The sequence below is a fragment of the Lampris incognitus genome, chromosome 2, assembly GCF_029633865.1.
Source record: "Lampris incognitus isolate fLamInc1 chromosome 2, fLamInc1.hap2, whole genome shotgun sequence".
Taxonomy (NCBI): domain Eukaryota; kingdom Metazoa; phylum Chordata; class Actinopteri; order Lampriformes; family Lampridae; genus Lampris; species Lampris incognitus.
The window spans coordinates 7,722,482-7,739,379 of NC_079212.1; the positions used below are offsets into that span (position 1 = coordinate 7,722,482).

General features: G+C 46.1%; 1 protein-coding gene across 1 annotated transcript in view; it reads left to right on the top strand.

The window, feature by feature from the left end:
- LOC130108174 (ELKS/Rab6-interacting/CAST family member 1-like) overlaps positions 1-16,898 on the top strand; it is a 280,684-nt gene that overhangs the window by 158,474 nt on the left and 105,312 nt on the right. The window contains exons 10-12 of the mRNA XM_056275029.1: positions 7,355-7,396; positions 7,579-7,772; positions 8,104-8,109. Coding sequence (XP_056131004.1) covers positions 7,355-7,396; positions 7,579-7,772; positions 8,104-8,109 — 242 coding nt within the window. The remainder of the gene's footprint in view (positions 1-7,354; positions 7,397-7,578; positions 7,773-8,103; positions 8,110-16,898) is intronic.

Below are 16,898 nucleotides of genomic sequence, written 5' to 3' on the forward strand. Positions count from 1 at the left end.
CACACATGTCCAAGCCATCTCAATCTTGCCTCTCTTGCTTTGTCTCCAAACCGTCCAACCTGAGCGGTCCCTCTAATATAATCGTTCCTAATCCTGTCCTTCTTCGTTACTCCCAGTGAAAATCTTAGCATCTTCAACTCTGCCACCTCCAGCTCCACCTCCTGTCTTTTCGTCAGTGCCACTGTCTCCAAACCATATAACATAGCTGGTCTCACAACCATCTTGTAAACTTTCCCTTTAACTCTTGCTGGTACCCTTCTGTCACAAATCACTCCTGACACACTTCTCCACCCACTCCACCCTGCCTGCACTCTCTTTTTCACCTCTCTACGGCACTCCCCGTTACTTTGGACAGTTGACCCCAAGTATTTAAACTCATATGCCTTTGTCACCTCCGCTCCTTGCATCCTGACCATTCCACTGTCCTCTCTCTCATTCACGCATAAGTATTCCGTCTTGCTCCTACTGACTTTCATTCCTCTTCTCTCCAGTGCATACCTCCACCTCTCCAGGCTCTCCTCAACCTGCACCCTACTCTCGCTACAGATCACAATGTCATCCGCGAACATCATCGTCCACAGAGACTCCTGCCTGATCTCGTCCATCAACCTGTCCATCACCACTGCAAACAAGAAAGGGCTCAGAACTGATCCTTGATGTAATCCCACCTCCACCTTGAACCCATCTGTCATTCCAACCGCACACCTCACCATTGTCACACTTCCCTCATACGTATCCTGCACCACTCCTACATACTTCTCCGCAACTCCTGACTTCCTCATACAATACCACACCTCCTCTCTCGGCACTCTGTCATAATCTTTCTCTAAATCTACAAAGACACAATGCAACTCTTTCTGGCCTTCTCTATACTTCTCAATCAACATTCTCAAAGCAAACATCGCATCTGTGGTGCTCTTTCGTGGCATGAACCCATACTGCAGCTCGCTGATCATCACCTCTCCTCTTAACCTAGCTTCTATTACTCTTTCCCAAATCTTCATGCTGTGGCTGATCAACTGAATACCTCTGTAGTTGTTACAGTTCTGCACATCGCCCTTGTTCTTGAAAATCGGTACCAGTATGCTTCTTCTCCACTCCTCAGGCATCCTCTCACTTTCCAGGATTGTGTTAAACAATCTAGTTAAAAACTCCACTGCCATCTCTCCTAAACATCTCCATGCCTCCACAGTTATGTCATCAAGACCAACTGCCTTTCCACTCTTCATCCTCTTCATAGCTGCCCTCACTTCCTCCTTGTTGATCCACTGAACTTCCTGATTCACTATCCCTACATCATCCAACCTTCTCTCTCTCTCATTGTCTTCATTCATCAGCCCCTCAAAGTATTCCTTCCACCTTCTTAGCACACTCTCCTCGCTTGTCAGCACATTTCCATCTCTATCCTTGATCGCCCTAATTTGCTGCACATCCTTTGCAGCTTGGTCCCTCTGTCTAGCCAATCGGTACAAGTCCTTTTCTCCTTCCTTAGTGTCTAACCTGTCATACAACTCACCATATAACTTTTCCTTTGCCTTTGCCACCTCTCTCTTTGCTTTATGCTGCATCTCCTTGTACTCCTGTCTACTTTCTTCATCTCTCTTACTATCCCACTTCTTCTTTGCCAACCTTTTCCTCTGTATAATTTGCTGTACTTCCTCATTCCACCACCAAGTCTCCTTGTCTTCCTTCCTCTGTCCTGATGACACACCAAGTACCTTCCTAGCTGTCTCCCTCACTATTTCTGCAGTGGTTGTCCAGCCATCTGGCAACTCTTCACTACCACCCAGTGCCTGTCTTAACTCCTGCCTGAACTCCACGCAACAGTCTTCCTTCTTCAACTTCCACCATTTGATCTTTGGCTGTGTCTTCACTCGCTTCCTCTTCTTGGTCTCCAAAGTCATCCTACAGACCACCATCCGATGCTGCCTAGCTACGTTCTCCCTGTCACCACCTTGCAGTCTCCAATCCCTTTTAGATGGCGCCTTCTACATAAGATATAGTCCACCTGTGTGCACTTTCCTCCACTCTTGTATGTCACCCTGTGTTCCTCCCTCTTCTTGAAATATGTATTCACCACAGCCATTTCCATCCTTTTTGCAAAATCGACCACCATCTGTCCTTCCACATTTCTCTCCTTGACACCATACCTTTCCATCACCTCATCACCTCTGTTCCCTTCACCAACATGTCCATTGAAGTCCGCTCCAATCACCACTCTCTCCTCCTTGGGTACCCTCTCCACCATGTCGTCCAACTCACTCCAGAATTCTTCTTTTTCATCCATCTCGCACCCAACTTGCGGGGCATATGCGCTGATAACATTCAGCAATAAACCTTCAATTTCCAGCTTCATACTCATCACTCTGTCTGACACTCTCTTCACCTCCAGCACGCTCTTGACATACTCTTCCTTCAGAATTACCTCTACCCCATTACTCCTCCCATTCACACCATGGTAGAAGAGTTTGAACCCACCTCCGATACTCCTGGCCTTACTCCCCTTCCACCTGGTCTCTTGCACACACAGTATGCCTACCTTTCTTCTTTCTATCATGTCAGCCAGCTCTCTCCCTTTACCAGTCATAGTGCCAACATTCAAAGTTCCCACTCTCACCTCCACATGCCTACCCTTCCTCCTCTCTAGCTGCCTCTGGACATGCTTTCCCCCTCTCCTTCTCCTTTGCCCAACAGTAGCATAGTTTCCACCGACACCCTGCTGGTTAACAGTACCGGTGGCGGTCGTTGGTAACCCGGGCCTCGACCGATCCGGTATGTAAGTCTTATGATCCGCATATTTGATTTGGCAAAGATTTTATGCCGGATGCCCTTCTTGACGCAACCCTCCCCATTTGTCCGGGCTTGGGACCGGCACTAAGGATGCACTGGCTTGTGCATCCTCAGTGTTAAGCCTGAAGCTTGTAATAATTAATATTTAAATATAAAATCACAGAATTAATGTAGAATCAACACAAAGAAAGTATATTTAAATTTAAATGCTATTCTTTAATAGTTCTGGCGGCGGCCTCGTCTAGCCTTGACTGTGTTTTTAGTGTCGTCCTGTGGAGTGCGGGGAGGTGTGTCGAAGGTGTCTGGCAGGGAGAGCTAACATTGGATTGGCTGAGGGAGCTTGGTCTGCTGCATCCTGCTGGCCTAAGGACCATGGCCCTGACCGGAGCTGCGTCCAACGAGGAAACACCGAGTGCAGTCTGACAGGACGCGGAAGTGGGGCAGGCTAAGCTAACTGCTAGCCCATGCAGACCGGCAATTCCGACAGTTATCCTGGCTGGCGTTCATTCTCCTGGACAGTGATTTTTTTTTAAGATATATGTTAGTTTTGATATATGTGTTCTTGTAGTTTTTGGATATGTGTTTTTGTCAGTGTTGCACTGCTGTGGGCTGGGATAAATGACAAAGTGTTTCTGATTCTGATTCTGATGTCTTTTTAACTTTGAACACAGATTCTCTCCTGTGAAGTACAGATTTCCAATCAAACAACTAAAGCTTTCAAAATTGGCTGTCCGCTTGAAAGGCTACTACTACTACTAATTTCGGCTGCTCCCGTTAGGTCAGCTTGAAAGGCATATTTCTTATATGCACTAATAGAAATAATAACAAAACCCAGGCCTATATGTTAAAGTCCCAGTTGAATTTTAAAACCGTCAAGTCAAATTTAATTCATAACGCAAATTTAAAAACAATTTACATTGACCAAAGTGCTGTACAGACCAGAGCAGGTAGCTAAAACACAAATACAAGAAACACTGCCATAAACAACAAGGCATATAGCTCGTAGGCACAAAAACAGCACATGGGCATAGGCACAAGCCAGACATCAGTCACATCAGGAGGATTCAAACGCTAATGAATAAAAGTAAGTTTTGAGCCGGGACTTACAAGAGTCGATAGAGGGGGCAGATCTGATATGGAGTGGAATGCAGTTCCACAGGAGAGGGGTTGCAACCGCAAAGGCGCAGTCACCCCTGAGTTTAAGTTTAGATTGCAGAACAGCCAGGAGTCCCAAGTCAGCCAACCTGAGGGACCTGGATGTGGAATAGAGGGTTAAAAAGTCTGTGATATAGGAGGGGTTCAGCCCATTTAGGGCTTTATAAACAAAACAGGAGAACCTTAAAATCAATTCTGAACCATACAGGCAGCCAGTGGAGAGAAGCTAGTTTAGGGGTAATATGGTCTCTCTTCTAGGTACCTGTCAGTAGCCTGGCTGCGGTGTTCTGGACCAGTTGTAGGTGGGACAGGGAGATCCCTCCTGTTGCTCTTCCTGAGGTTTCTACCTATTTTTCCTCCCTGTTAAAAGTTTTTTTTAGGGAGGTGTTCCTTATCCGATGCGAGGGTCTAAGTGGCCACAAAAGTGGCGAGGCGTCTCCTTAAAGACTGCCCGCCGGAGAGATGCAGTTGGCAAACGCATGCAGTACGAGGGTGGGAGTTTGAACTAAAATAGAGATTGATTGGCCACTAAATTGGGGGGGAAAAGGGAAAAATCAGAAATAAATATATTAGAAATATCACATCAAGGTTTTTCTCCCCAATTGTACTTGGCCAATTACCCCACTCTTCCGAGCCGTCCCGGTCACTGCTCCACCCCTTCTGCCTAGCTGGGAAGGGCTGCAGACTACCACATGCTTCCTCCGATACATGTGGAGTCACCAGCTGCTTCTTTTCCCCTGACAGTGAGGAGTTTCACCAGGGGGACGTAGCGCGTGGGAGGATCACGTTATTCCCCCCAGTTCTCCCTCCCCTCAGAACAGGCACCCCGACCGACTAGAGGAGGTGCTCGTGCGGCGACCAGGACACATACCCACATCCAGCTTCCCACCCGCAGACACAACCAATTGTGTCTGTAGGGATGCCCGACCAAGCTGGAGGAGAGTGGAGTTTTTAACTAGATTGTTTAACACAATCTTGGGAAAGCGAGAGGATGCCTGAGGAATGGAGAAGAAACATACTGGTACCGATTTTCAAGAATAAGAGTGATGTGCAGAGCTGTAGCAACTATAGAGGTATAAAGTTGATCAGCCACAGCATGAAGATATGGGAAAGAGTTGTGGAAGCTAGGTTAAGAGAGGTGATTATTAACGAGCTGCAGTATGGTTTCATGCCACGAAAGAGCACTACAGATGTGATGTTTGCTTTGAGAATGTTGATGGAGAAGTATAGAGAAGGTCAGAAGGAGTTACATTTTGTCTTTGTGGATTTAGGGAAAGACATATGACAGGGTGCCGAGAGAGGAGGTGGGATAATGTATGAGGAAGTCGGGAGTTGCAGAGAAGTATGTAGGAGTGGTGCAGGATATGTATGAGGGCAGTGTGACAGTGGTGAGGTGTGCGGTTGGAATGACAGATGGATTCAAGGTGGAGGTGGGATTACATCAAGGATCAGTTCTGAGCCCTTTCTTGTTTGCAGTGGTGATGGACAGGTTGATGGACGAGATCAGGCAGGAGTCTCTGTGGACTATGATGTTCACGGATGACATTGTGATCTGTAGCGAGAGTAGGGTGCAGGTTGAGGAGAGCCTGGAGAGGTGGAGGTATGCACTGGAGAGAAGAGGAATGAAAGTCAGTAGGAGCAAGACGGAATACATATGCATGAATGAGAGGGAGGACAGTGGAATGGTGAGGATGCAAGGAGTAGAGGTGACGAAGCCATATGAGTTTAAATACTTGGGGTCAACAGTTCAACGTAACGGGGCGTGCGGCAGATTGGTGAAGAAAAGAGTGCAGGTAGGGTGGAGTGGGTGGAGAAGAGTGTCGGGGTGATTTGCGACAGAAGGGTACCAGCAAGAGTTACAGGGAAAGTTTACAAGAAGGTTGTGAGACCAGCTATGTTATCTGGTTTGGAGACAGTGGCACTGACGAAAAGACAGGAGGCGGAGCTGGAGGTGGCAGAGTTGAAGATGTTAAGATTTTCATTGGGAGTGATGGAGGATAGGATTAGGAACGAGTGTATGAGAGGGACAGCTCAGGTTGGACGGTTTGGAGACAAAGCAAAAGAAGCAAGATTGAGATGGTTTGGACATGTGTGGAGGAGAGATTGTGGGTATATTGGGAGAAGGATGTTGAATATGGAGCTGCCAGGGAAGAGGAAAAGAGGAAGGCCAAAGAGGAGGTTTATGGATGTGGTTAGGGAGGACATGCATGTGAACATCACACCCATATGTGCTTGTTGAACATCTCATTCCAAAACCATGGGTATCAATATGGAGTTAGTCCCCCCTTTGCTGCTATAAAAGCCTCCACTCTTCTGGGAAGGCTTTCCTCTAGATTTTGGAACATGGCTACAGGGATTCGCTTGCATTCAGCCACAAGATTATTAGCGAGGTTGGGCCCTGATATTGGAGAAGAGGCCTGGCCGAACTGGGCACACCAAACCATGTCTTTATGGACCTCCCTTTGTGCATGGGGCAGTGTCATGCTGAAACAGGAAAGGACCTTTCCCAAACTGTTGCCACAAAGTTGGAAGCACACAATCTCTAAAATGTCCTTGTATGCTGAAGCATTAAGATTTCCCTTCACTGTAACCAAGGGGCCTCACCGCAAACCATGAAAAACAGCCCCGGACCATTATTCCTCCTCCACCAAACTATACAGTAGGCACTACGCATTCGGGCAGGTACCGTTCTCTTGGCATCAATCAAACCCAGATTGTACCATCAGACTGCCAGATAGTGAAGAAGTGGAAACATGTTCTCACTCCAGATAATGTGTTTCCACTGCTCCAGAGTCCAATGGTGGTGTGCTTTACACCACTCCTGCTGATGCTTGGCATTGTGCATGGTTATCTTAGGCTTGTGTGCAGAAACCCATTTCATGAAACTCCTGACAAACAGTTTGTAACTCGGTAGTGAGTGTTGCAACCGAGAACAGGCAATCTTTATGCTCTTCATCACTCAGCTGTCCCTTCCTGTGAGCTTGAGTGTCCTACCACTTCACAGCTGAGCTGTCGATGGTAAAATTAGTTTGTCTCGTTTATGTTGTTGCTCTGAGACGTTTCGATTTCACAATAACAGCCTTACAGTAGACCTGGGCAGATCTAGCGGGGCAGGAAAATGACTAACTGACTTGTTGGAAAGGTGGCATCCTATGACAGAGACATATTGTTCTTCAGTACAACCCATTCCACTGCCAGTGTTTGTCTATGGAGACTGCATTTTTGTATACTTGATTTTATGCATCTGCAAGCAATGGATGTAGCTGAAATAGACAAACCCACTCATTAGAAGGGGTGTCCACATACTTTTGGCCATATAGTGTGCCTGTCTATCTATCCATCTAGCTAGCTAGCTATCTGTCTGTCTGTCTGTCTCATAGTTTGTCTCTCTGTTTCTCTTGACAACAAGGCCCCTGCCAAAGTGGATGGGGTCCCAGCAGTAGGCCCTATGGTAGGTTCATATTTTATTCATTTTTGTAATAATAGTGATGATGATAATGAGGAAAATAATAATAACAATAATAATAATAATACACCACAAATAATAATTTAGCCTGCTTACTTTATGCATGAATAGGTTCCTCTGTGGTCCCTCAGTTTTTAACTACATGTACTTCACCTTGTGTAACAAAGACCCAGAATCCCGAGGAAGCTGGCCGGAAGTGTCTGGATATCACAGACCGTCTGCGGCTCTTGGAGCAAGAAGTGGCGCGCTACAGAGAGGAATCGGGGAAGTCGCAGGCCGAGGTGGAGAGGCTAATGGTCGCTCTGAGGGATGCCGAGACGGACAGATGCAACAAGGACAAAAAGATTGTAGATCTGGAGAGGTGAGAAACCGGGGGGAAAAAACTAGTGTGAAAAAGACAATAGAGCAGGCGTCTTCAAAGAGTGATGTCCTTTCCAGCGTTACTGTCTCAAACCCGTGCTTTTTAATGTCTTGATTCAATTGTAAGGGCTGTATTTAGAAAGGAGTAATCCGCAAAATGTAAACTGTCTCGGCTGTGTCATCCCAACACTTGAGACCATTTCCACGCTGTCATTTTTCTTGTCTTATGTAATCACTTTGCAAGTGCACTGCTGCACGCTATGTATATCGTGTACTGTTTCAACCCCTTTGGTTAAATTTCTTCATTTGTTTTTGTGCGTTGCTCTCTGCAGACCTGGGTAAGTACCTCTTAAGAGTGTTTACCGTCTCCCTCATAAAAGCTCCATTCGTTTGGTCATCCCAATCATGCTGTAACTGTTTGGTCGGCTTCAAACTTTCCCAGGTATAGAGTTTGAAACTGTGGCCGTGTTCCTCAGGCTCGATTCTCATGAAGCTCAGATTTGACCGCCCTCAAGGGACGGTGAAGGTCCACTGCATTCGCAGCAGACAGTTGCGCTCCTCATTCCTGTCACAGATGTATAAGAATGAGACATTTCCATATGTCCCCTGAGTTTTATCACCGGAGACATATGGAGTGTTGTGTTGCGTATGAGTCCCAGAGCCACAGCACTTCATATCACGTCCTTATCAATGTGTGTGTTTGTGTGTGTCTTTATATCTTTATGCATGCTCAATAATCCAGGTCAGAAACTCACAGAAAGTGGAGTAAGTGTGTCCAGATGAACTGATTCCACTTCCTGTGAGTTTCTTTACATCATACCCTATGCTGGACTGCACGCCTGTGTGCGTGTGTGCGTGTTTGCATGCATGTGTTCATAAACGTGTGTGCATGTGCACACACAACATATGTCACTCACCGGATAAGTGGTTTTGTCTGCGTCTATAAATGTGTGTGAGTTTTTACTGTAAATGCGTACTGTATTTGCAAGTGTTTGTGTGCGTGTGTGTGCAAGCACACACACGTGTGTGTACGTGTGCTTGCCAGGCAGGCAGCCAGCGGTGTTCTGGTGGGAGGTAGCGTATCCAGCCCAGACAGAGCAACACTGGATGTTTATACTGCTCTGTTTATTACTGGCAAACTGCTACCCAATTATCATCTGATTTATGGATTGGCATGGTGTGTGTGTGTGTGTGTGTGTGTGTGTGTGTGTGTGTGTGTGTGTGTGTGTGTGTCCAAATGACTGGTTTTTCAGTGCCAAGGCAGAGGCGTGTGTGTGTCTGTGCACATATATAGTGTGTTTATGTGTGTTAGAGGAGAGAGAAAAACATAGAAGACTGTGGTGTGTGTGTGTGTGTGTGTGTTTATATATATATATATATAAAGATAGATGTAGGAAAAAACTTTAATGCATTTCAGCACAAGCTTGTTTCGTGTGTCGCACACTCAGCAGCTGCCAGTGTGATCACATTTCACACTGTGTGTGCAGTCATTATTTGTATGTGCATTATAGTTATTGGTTGCACAAGTGTGTGTCTGTTGTGCATTTCCAAGTGTGTGTGTTTTGTGTTTTTACATGCGGTGCACTATGTGCAGCCATTGTGTTTGTGGCCTGGCGAGGTCGTCGCACAGGAAGTTGTGTGTGTGTGTGTGTGTGTGGTAGTAGAACTGGAGAGGTTCTCAGTGGGGTGTATCTGACTGCTAAGTAGCGGGCCGTGCATGCAGAGAAATAACAAGGCGTGTGAAAGAGCGACTATTCTTCCACAACACATTGGGCCCCATCAGGTGTGTTGAGGCGAGCTGTGGTTCTGAATGGTTTAAAATGGATCTGGATCTGGGGACTGTGCTGGACCCAGATCTGTTTCCTGTGTCGTTCATTACCCATTTTACAGACTCTCCGCTCTGTTGGCATGGAAACTGTGCTCTCACTCAAACTCTGTGGGAACGTGTGGTCATCCGATATAATGGGGAAAAGTAGCTCTTGTGTGTGTGTGTATGAGCGAGAGAGAGTGAGATGGCTGTGTCTCTTGCTGTGTCTCTTGTGTGTGTGTGTGTGTGATGTTTTTGGCATCCTCTCTCCCTCTCTTTCTCCCAGCTCATCCATCTCACTGAGGCTTCTGTCTCATTAGTGACAGCGCGTGTGTCCTATCAGTCTGACCCCTCTGCTTAGGTCAGCACACACAGGTCAAAGGTCACGCTCAGGTCAGGTCAGCAGAGAATTGCAGCAGTATCCACTGTATTCTCTGGCATACACAACTACCAGGCCTGTGTTTTATCTGAGCTGAGGATCTGAGTATAATAGAATTAACGGGGATTTCCCTGGCTTTTTTTTGGGGGGGGGGGTTCCTCCGTTTTTCTTCCCAGTTGTATCCAGCCAATTATCTCACTCTTCTGAGCCGTCCCGGTCGCTGCTCCACCCCCTCTGCCGATCCAGGAAGGGCTGCAGACTACCACATGCCTCCTCCCATACATGTGGAGTCACCAGCCGCTTCTTTTCACCTGACAGTGAGGAGTTTCGCCAGGGGGACGTAGCACGTGGGAGGATCACGCTATTCCCCCCAGTTCCTCCTCCCCCCCCCGAACAGTCGCCCCAACTGACCAGAGGAGGCGCTAGTGCAGCGACCAGGACACATACCCACATCCGGCTTCCCACCCACAGACATAGCCAATTGTGTCTGTAGGGACGCCCGACCAAGCCGGAGGCAACACGGGGATTCGATCCGGCGATCCCCATGTTGGTAGGCAATGGAATAGACCGCCACGCTACCCGGACGCCCCCTTTCCCTGGCTTTTTGAGGTCTGCTAAGGTGTGGTATATTTTCAAATGGTACAGTAGAAATTTGCATGTAAAGGGATAATTTGGGGTTTTTGATATATGTCGGCATGACTTACTGGTTGTGACGTCAGTGCATGAGCAGCCTGGTCGATGAGTCCCGTGTTCAGGAGTCTGACCGCTTGTCGCAGCGAGTTGGCAGCCGGTCGAAGAAAAATGAATGGTGGTGGATGGGATCAGCAAGCAGAAACATTTTAAGAAACAATATGACGTGCAAAAAATTTTTTTAACCATCCACCACAGAACGTGCCACAGTATAGTGAATAATAAGGTAGTGATGCATTCCTCTGCAGACAAAGTATATATGAGATATAGCATCAGTCTGTAAAGAGAAGGAGTTTTGGCAGTACATGACAGACATTGGATTCAGTCATAGATGATTAATACCTTTTTTTGCAAGATCTCCGAACAGGCTAATGTCCAATTCATGGATATTGGCCTGCTCAATTGGACATTAGCCTATTCACTATGGATGTACTTATTGTCAGTATTTATGCTCCTAATTGGGACTATGGTGATTTTTTTTCAAATTGGTTTTGTCTACATTCCTCGACATCCCAGTGACCAAGTCATATTACCTTGTGTCAAAAAAAACAGCTATCTCTTCAAGATGATGTAAATAATAGCACAGAACAGAAGAGACCTTCAAGAATGTGAGCACATGAGACACACCATACACGTTTATTCACTGTCCATATCCACTTAATCCAGTTCAGGGTTGCTGAGTTGGGCTGGAGTCCATCCCAACATGGATTGGGAAGAAAGCAGGGAGGCGCCCTGGATGGGGTTCAGGTGGTCCAATGTAAAAGAAACTGCAGTTTATGATAGCTGTTAAACAGGACAGTCTTTGAGAGTCTGGTACACAGTTACTGAGACATTTTCAGGTTAGTCAAAGTCTCTAATCAGAGTTTATCAAAGCTGACTGATCAAGAGCTGGTCTTGAACTGGTCCTTGTGAATACCGACCAGTGTCAGCCTTCTTCAGTGTTAGCTCACCATTTGATGAAACGAATACATATTCCATGTTTCCATCCAAATGTCAGGCACGTTTTAAGCAAGCTTTTAGAATGTCAAAAAGATTTGAATGAATTTCCATTAGCTGGTTTTATGCGTTTAAGTCCCCCCCCCCCGACCCTTTATGTAGGACTACTTCATGAAAACCGTCCAAGAGCAAAATGGACCAGGGTTGAAAAGAATTACTTACCACCGGAGAAATTCAGAAAAATCAGTTTCCGTCACGCATTTCCGCTTAATCCCTTTACCAACACTTCAACTTTGTCATCTAAAATCAGCTTCAAACCCTTTTTTGTGATTCTGTTTTTTCTTCTAACCTTTGGTGTTTCCAGTAAGCTTCTCTAATTTGACTGTAATAACTGATGGAAATGGAGATACAGGCTGATGAGGAGCAGGTCCAGATGATCCACTCATAATCCTCCCCCTGCAAACCAGCACTAAAACCTGGAGAAAAACAACAACACACACACACAGGGAGAACATGCAAAATCCACATAGAAGGACAGGAGTGAAAAACCCCACGAAGCCCATGTACACCCTGTAGACCGTATAAATTATGGACGTGGCTAGCATCCGTGACGCCACCCGCAGGTTGCAGAGGAGCTTTTTTGAAGCCACAAGTTTGCATTCGTGATTGCCGCCATCTTGTCAGATGGCATCTAAATTTGGGCAGCGAGGTGGAGCTGAGGTGGGACCTGCTTCAGCTGTATGAGGAAGCTGTCAGTCACTCCAGAGAGAAAGACCTCTCAGTGAAGGCAACCATGCCCCCAGACTTTATACCTCTTTTTACGTTTTTATGTAGGAACGTTTTTTACATTATAAGAACAGCAAGTAGGCAAAAACAGAAAAGAAAAACAAACATGAGATCATGGGAGGATCAATAAATCAAGGCAAGTTTGCCTAATTGAAAATAAAATATCACACATGCTACATACAATAACTATGAAAGATTTGTTTCATAGTGATTGTATGTACCAATGAAAGATGTGTCTCGTGGCACGGTGGCGCAGTGGTTAGCGCGGTCACCTCATAGCAAGAAGGTCCTGGGTTCGAGCCCCGGGGTAGTCCAACCTTGGGGGTCGTCCCGGGTCGTCCTCTGTGTGGAATTTGCATGTTCTCCCCGTGTCTGCGTGGGTTTCCTCTGGGGGCTCCGGTTTCCTCCCACAGTACAAAGACATGTAGGTCAGGTTACTCAGCTGTACTAAATTGTCCCTAGGTGTGAATGTGTGTGTGTGTGTGTGTGTGTGTGTGTGTGTGTGTGTGTGTGTGTGTGTGAGAGATGGCCTGGCGGCCTGTCTCCCCGCCTGCTGCCCAATGACTGCTGGGATAGGCTCCAGCATCCCCGTGACCCTGGCAGCAGGATAAGCGGCTTGGATAATGGATGGAGATTTGTCTCATTGGCTAAATAAACACACCTTTTTTGCCCATCACTTTTCTCCCGACTCTTTTTGGAGCCGTATGGAGTAGGTCATCTGTTCTAGAAGACAATATGGATAAATAGGCCAGCAGTAGGGCAGTTTTTTTGAAGCTAGTATTTCGTAATGACCTTTTTACTTGCTGCCAGCAAGCTCTTTAGGAGGTAGGTTTCACCTCTGCTCAGCCCGTCAGGGATGTGGCCAAGATGGAGGGATGTGAATGTTGTACTGACACTAAAACCCAGGGTTTTTGAAATGACTGTTGCTACTTCCTTCCAGAAAGACTGACTAGAGGGACAAGACCAAAAGACATGAGCTTGATCAGCCATGATTTCTCCCCATTCCCTCCAGCAGCATAGCCGAGTGCCAGTTTGTTTAGACTTCTGTTTCGGAGCGATAAAAAAAGCAGCTCAAGTTTTTCCAACAGAAGTCTCTCCAGGCCCGGGAGTTGGTGGAGGACGCCTGTATTTCCCAGGCATGCCCCCAAACTTTTATCCTCCTAATGGAATAATAATTTTCAGAACCCGCACCAAAACACACATTCGAAGAAGTGTAATTAGCTATTGAGACCCTAGTGTCTTGTGAAAAAAATGTATTAGCTTTTCCCCCCCACATTGACTGCTGTAACACGTCTTTTTGCAGCCAGCATCCAGCAGCCATTAGAGGAGCTGCAGCTTAATGCTCTCCTTCACTGACCTGCAGAATCAGATATGACGGTTGCTGCTTGGTGCAGCCCTGTACATATTCAGTTAATGTATGTACATTAAGATATCGTTCAGTTTATGTACAGTATGTATGTATGTATTAATGTAATTTATGCAAATTAAGTTATTCGTCCGTCGTGGCGACGAGGACCATCCTGTGATGGATGACAGATGCCTTGCACGATGATTAAAGTGAGGAAGAGTTGCGCATCATCAACCCCACTCTCTCATCCAAGACCGCCTACTACCGGTGGCAAGACTAGCGAGACGACTGGCAGTGGAGACGGATGCAGAGTTTTCCTCAGGGTTTCTTCCCGAAGCCTTTCTCATAGACGAGTATACCCGCAAGGCAGCGGAGGTTTTAAATCAGAGTTGTCCTTCTCCTAGATGAACTGCCTGACGAGGCTAACGAGCTTCATCTACCCGGGTTTGAAATCAGAGCTGTCCTTTAATTTATGCAAATGAAGTAAAATAGTTGTGTAGTAAGTACTCAGTCAGCTGAAGTGACGTATGGTGAGACATTCAGCCTCTACCAGCTCCATAAACAACAGTATTGTAATAGTGATTATTAGCATATTGTTACTATCGCAAAATATCTTGATGGAAAGGTACGCAATCCTTATTGTGTGTGTGTGTGTGTGTTGTGATAGGGGTATCTGTGGTTGAATGAGCATGCTTTCACACTGAATGTTCTCCGTTTGGGGTGTGTGAGATGTGTCTGGGTGGAGGATTGATGGCTTTTTAATCAGACTGTTTCTGTTGGAGCTCCATCAGATAGCCTATTAACCAGTATCTGGCCCGGGAGAGGAACACACGAGGAACTAGACACTCCGTTATGCAGCCGCCAGCACACCAGGATGAATGTAGCCGGCAGGTCATGGTAATAAATATCTTGTAAGAGAGGGGAGGCTTCCTTACACTTATTTTATAGCTTAGAACTTGTAATGGTGCTACGGTGTGAATGATACTGTGAGCTGGTTGTGGTTGTTGCCTTGTTCATTTGTGCACATGCAGCCCATAGATAATCTCCCTCAGTGGTCAGGGACATCTGATTGGGCTTCAGCATTGTGGAATCAGGCCGCATCAACCGTCTGCTGCGATCACTAGCAGACAAGTGCTAATGCCTTGGAAAGCTTGTTGGGGAAAAAAAAGACAATTTGCACAGCTTATCATTATGGAAGTGGGGGAATTGTAATCGTGCTACTCTACATTCTCGGTTCCATCAATAACACGGAGCGCGCGTTCCCTGGCAGCATCTTGTTTCTGTCGTCAGCGTTTGTGGTCGAACTTGGTAACGACAAGAGTCAGAATACACCGAGGGTGAATGCTGCGGACGTGCATACATATGGATCCTGTCCTGCCTGGACTTCGTCTGACTATTGTTAATGAACCATGAGACGTGGGAGTTTAGCTCAGCATGTGTTAGTTTGATTCTCAAATGACACATGTCCTCCATTAGAGGAGCTTTAAACTCGCTGTTACAAAACCTGTTTCATGCCCAAGAGTATCAGGTTATTTTGTAATTTAATGTATAATTTAATGTATATCCTGCCAACAACAAGTCATCTCCCGGCATGTGTTGGACCTTCACTGTTGATGGTTGCTGAGGTGATTTGAGGGCTGTAGCTTTGATAAATATATCAGCCTCCCAGGCCAGCCATATCACCGCTATTGACTTGGTAAGCGCTCTGGTATGTAAGGGAGGGTTTCAGGGAAAGGGAGGTGTGTTTGTGTGCGTGTGTGTGTGTGTGTGTGTGTGTGTGTCTGTCTGTCTGTTTGTCTGTCTGTCTGTCTGTCTGTCTGTCTGTCTGTTTGCACATGTGTTTTCAAGGGGGTCAGGGGGAATGGGAGCCTGGTGTTGGGATTGGCGAAGGTTTTGTCCAAGTGGGAGAAATACCTGATCTTGGCTGACACAAATTCCTACACTCACGCTCTCACCGAACATGCACCGACACACGTCATTTGCAGCCTCGCTTCCACGCTCGGGAACCAAAATCCAGATGTTTCATATGCAGGCATCAATCATTTGAACGTGACGAGTACCATAGGAACATAATTATGGCAGGCCATTTGATCATTTAATCATTTTTAGGCACTAGTCACTAAAAATTAGAAACTAGCATTTATTCTTTTCAAATGCTGGTCACTATTTTGACTTTCTAGTCACTATTGTAAAGCAAGTAGTCACAAAAATGAGATACTAGAGCTATTAGAATAAGCACTATTTATTCATTTAATTGTGACTAGTTACTTTTCTCTTTTACTCGCAACAATTCAGTAAACACTAGTTCTTTTATTTCCTTTTCTAGTCCCAACTTCAAATCACTAATCTCATAGTATCTTTTTCGGTCAACTAGTAACTTCACAATAGTGGCAAGTGTTAAAGAAAATAAGGACTGTTGTTTAATTTTCAGGGACAAGTGGCTAAATGGCTCCTAGTCCACCAACTAAATGTAACCCACCATAAAAATGTGGCTGAAGTGATAAGACACTACTACTACTACTACTACTACTACTACTACTACTATTACTACTACTGCTTTTGGCTGCTCCCGTTAGGGGGCGCCACAGCAGATCATCCGTTTCCATCTCTTCCTGTCCTCTGCATCTTCCTCTGTCACACCAGCCACCTGCATGTCCTCCCTCACCACATCCATAAACCTCCTCTTTGGGCTTCCTCTTTTCCTCTTCCCTGGCAGCTCCATATTTAGCATCCTTCTCCCAATATACCCAGCATCTCTCTTCCACACATGTCCAAACCATCTCAATCTTGCCTCTCTTGCTTTGTCTCCAAACCGTCCAACCTGAGCTGTCCCTCTAATATACTCGTTCCTAATCCTGTCCTTCTTCATCACTCCCAATGAAAATCTTAGCATCTTCAACTCTGCCACCTCCACCTCCTGTCTTTTCGTCTGTGCCACTGTCTCCAAACCATATAACATAGCTGGTCTCACAACCATCTTGTAAACCTTCCCTTTAACTCTTGCTGGTACCCTTCTGTCACACATCACTCCTGACACTCTTCTCCACCCACTCCACCCTGCCTGCACTCTCTTCTTCACCTCTCTTCCACACTCCCTGTTACTTTGAACAGCTGATCCCACGTATTTAAACTCAACTACCTTTGTCACCTCTACTGCTTGCATCCTCACCATTCAGCTGTC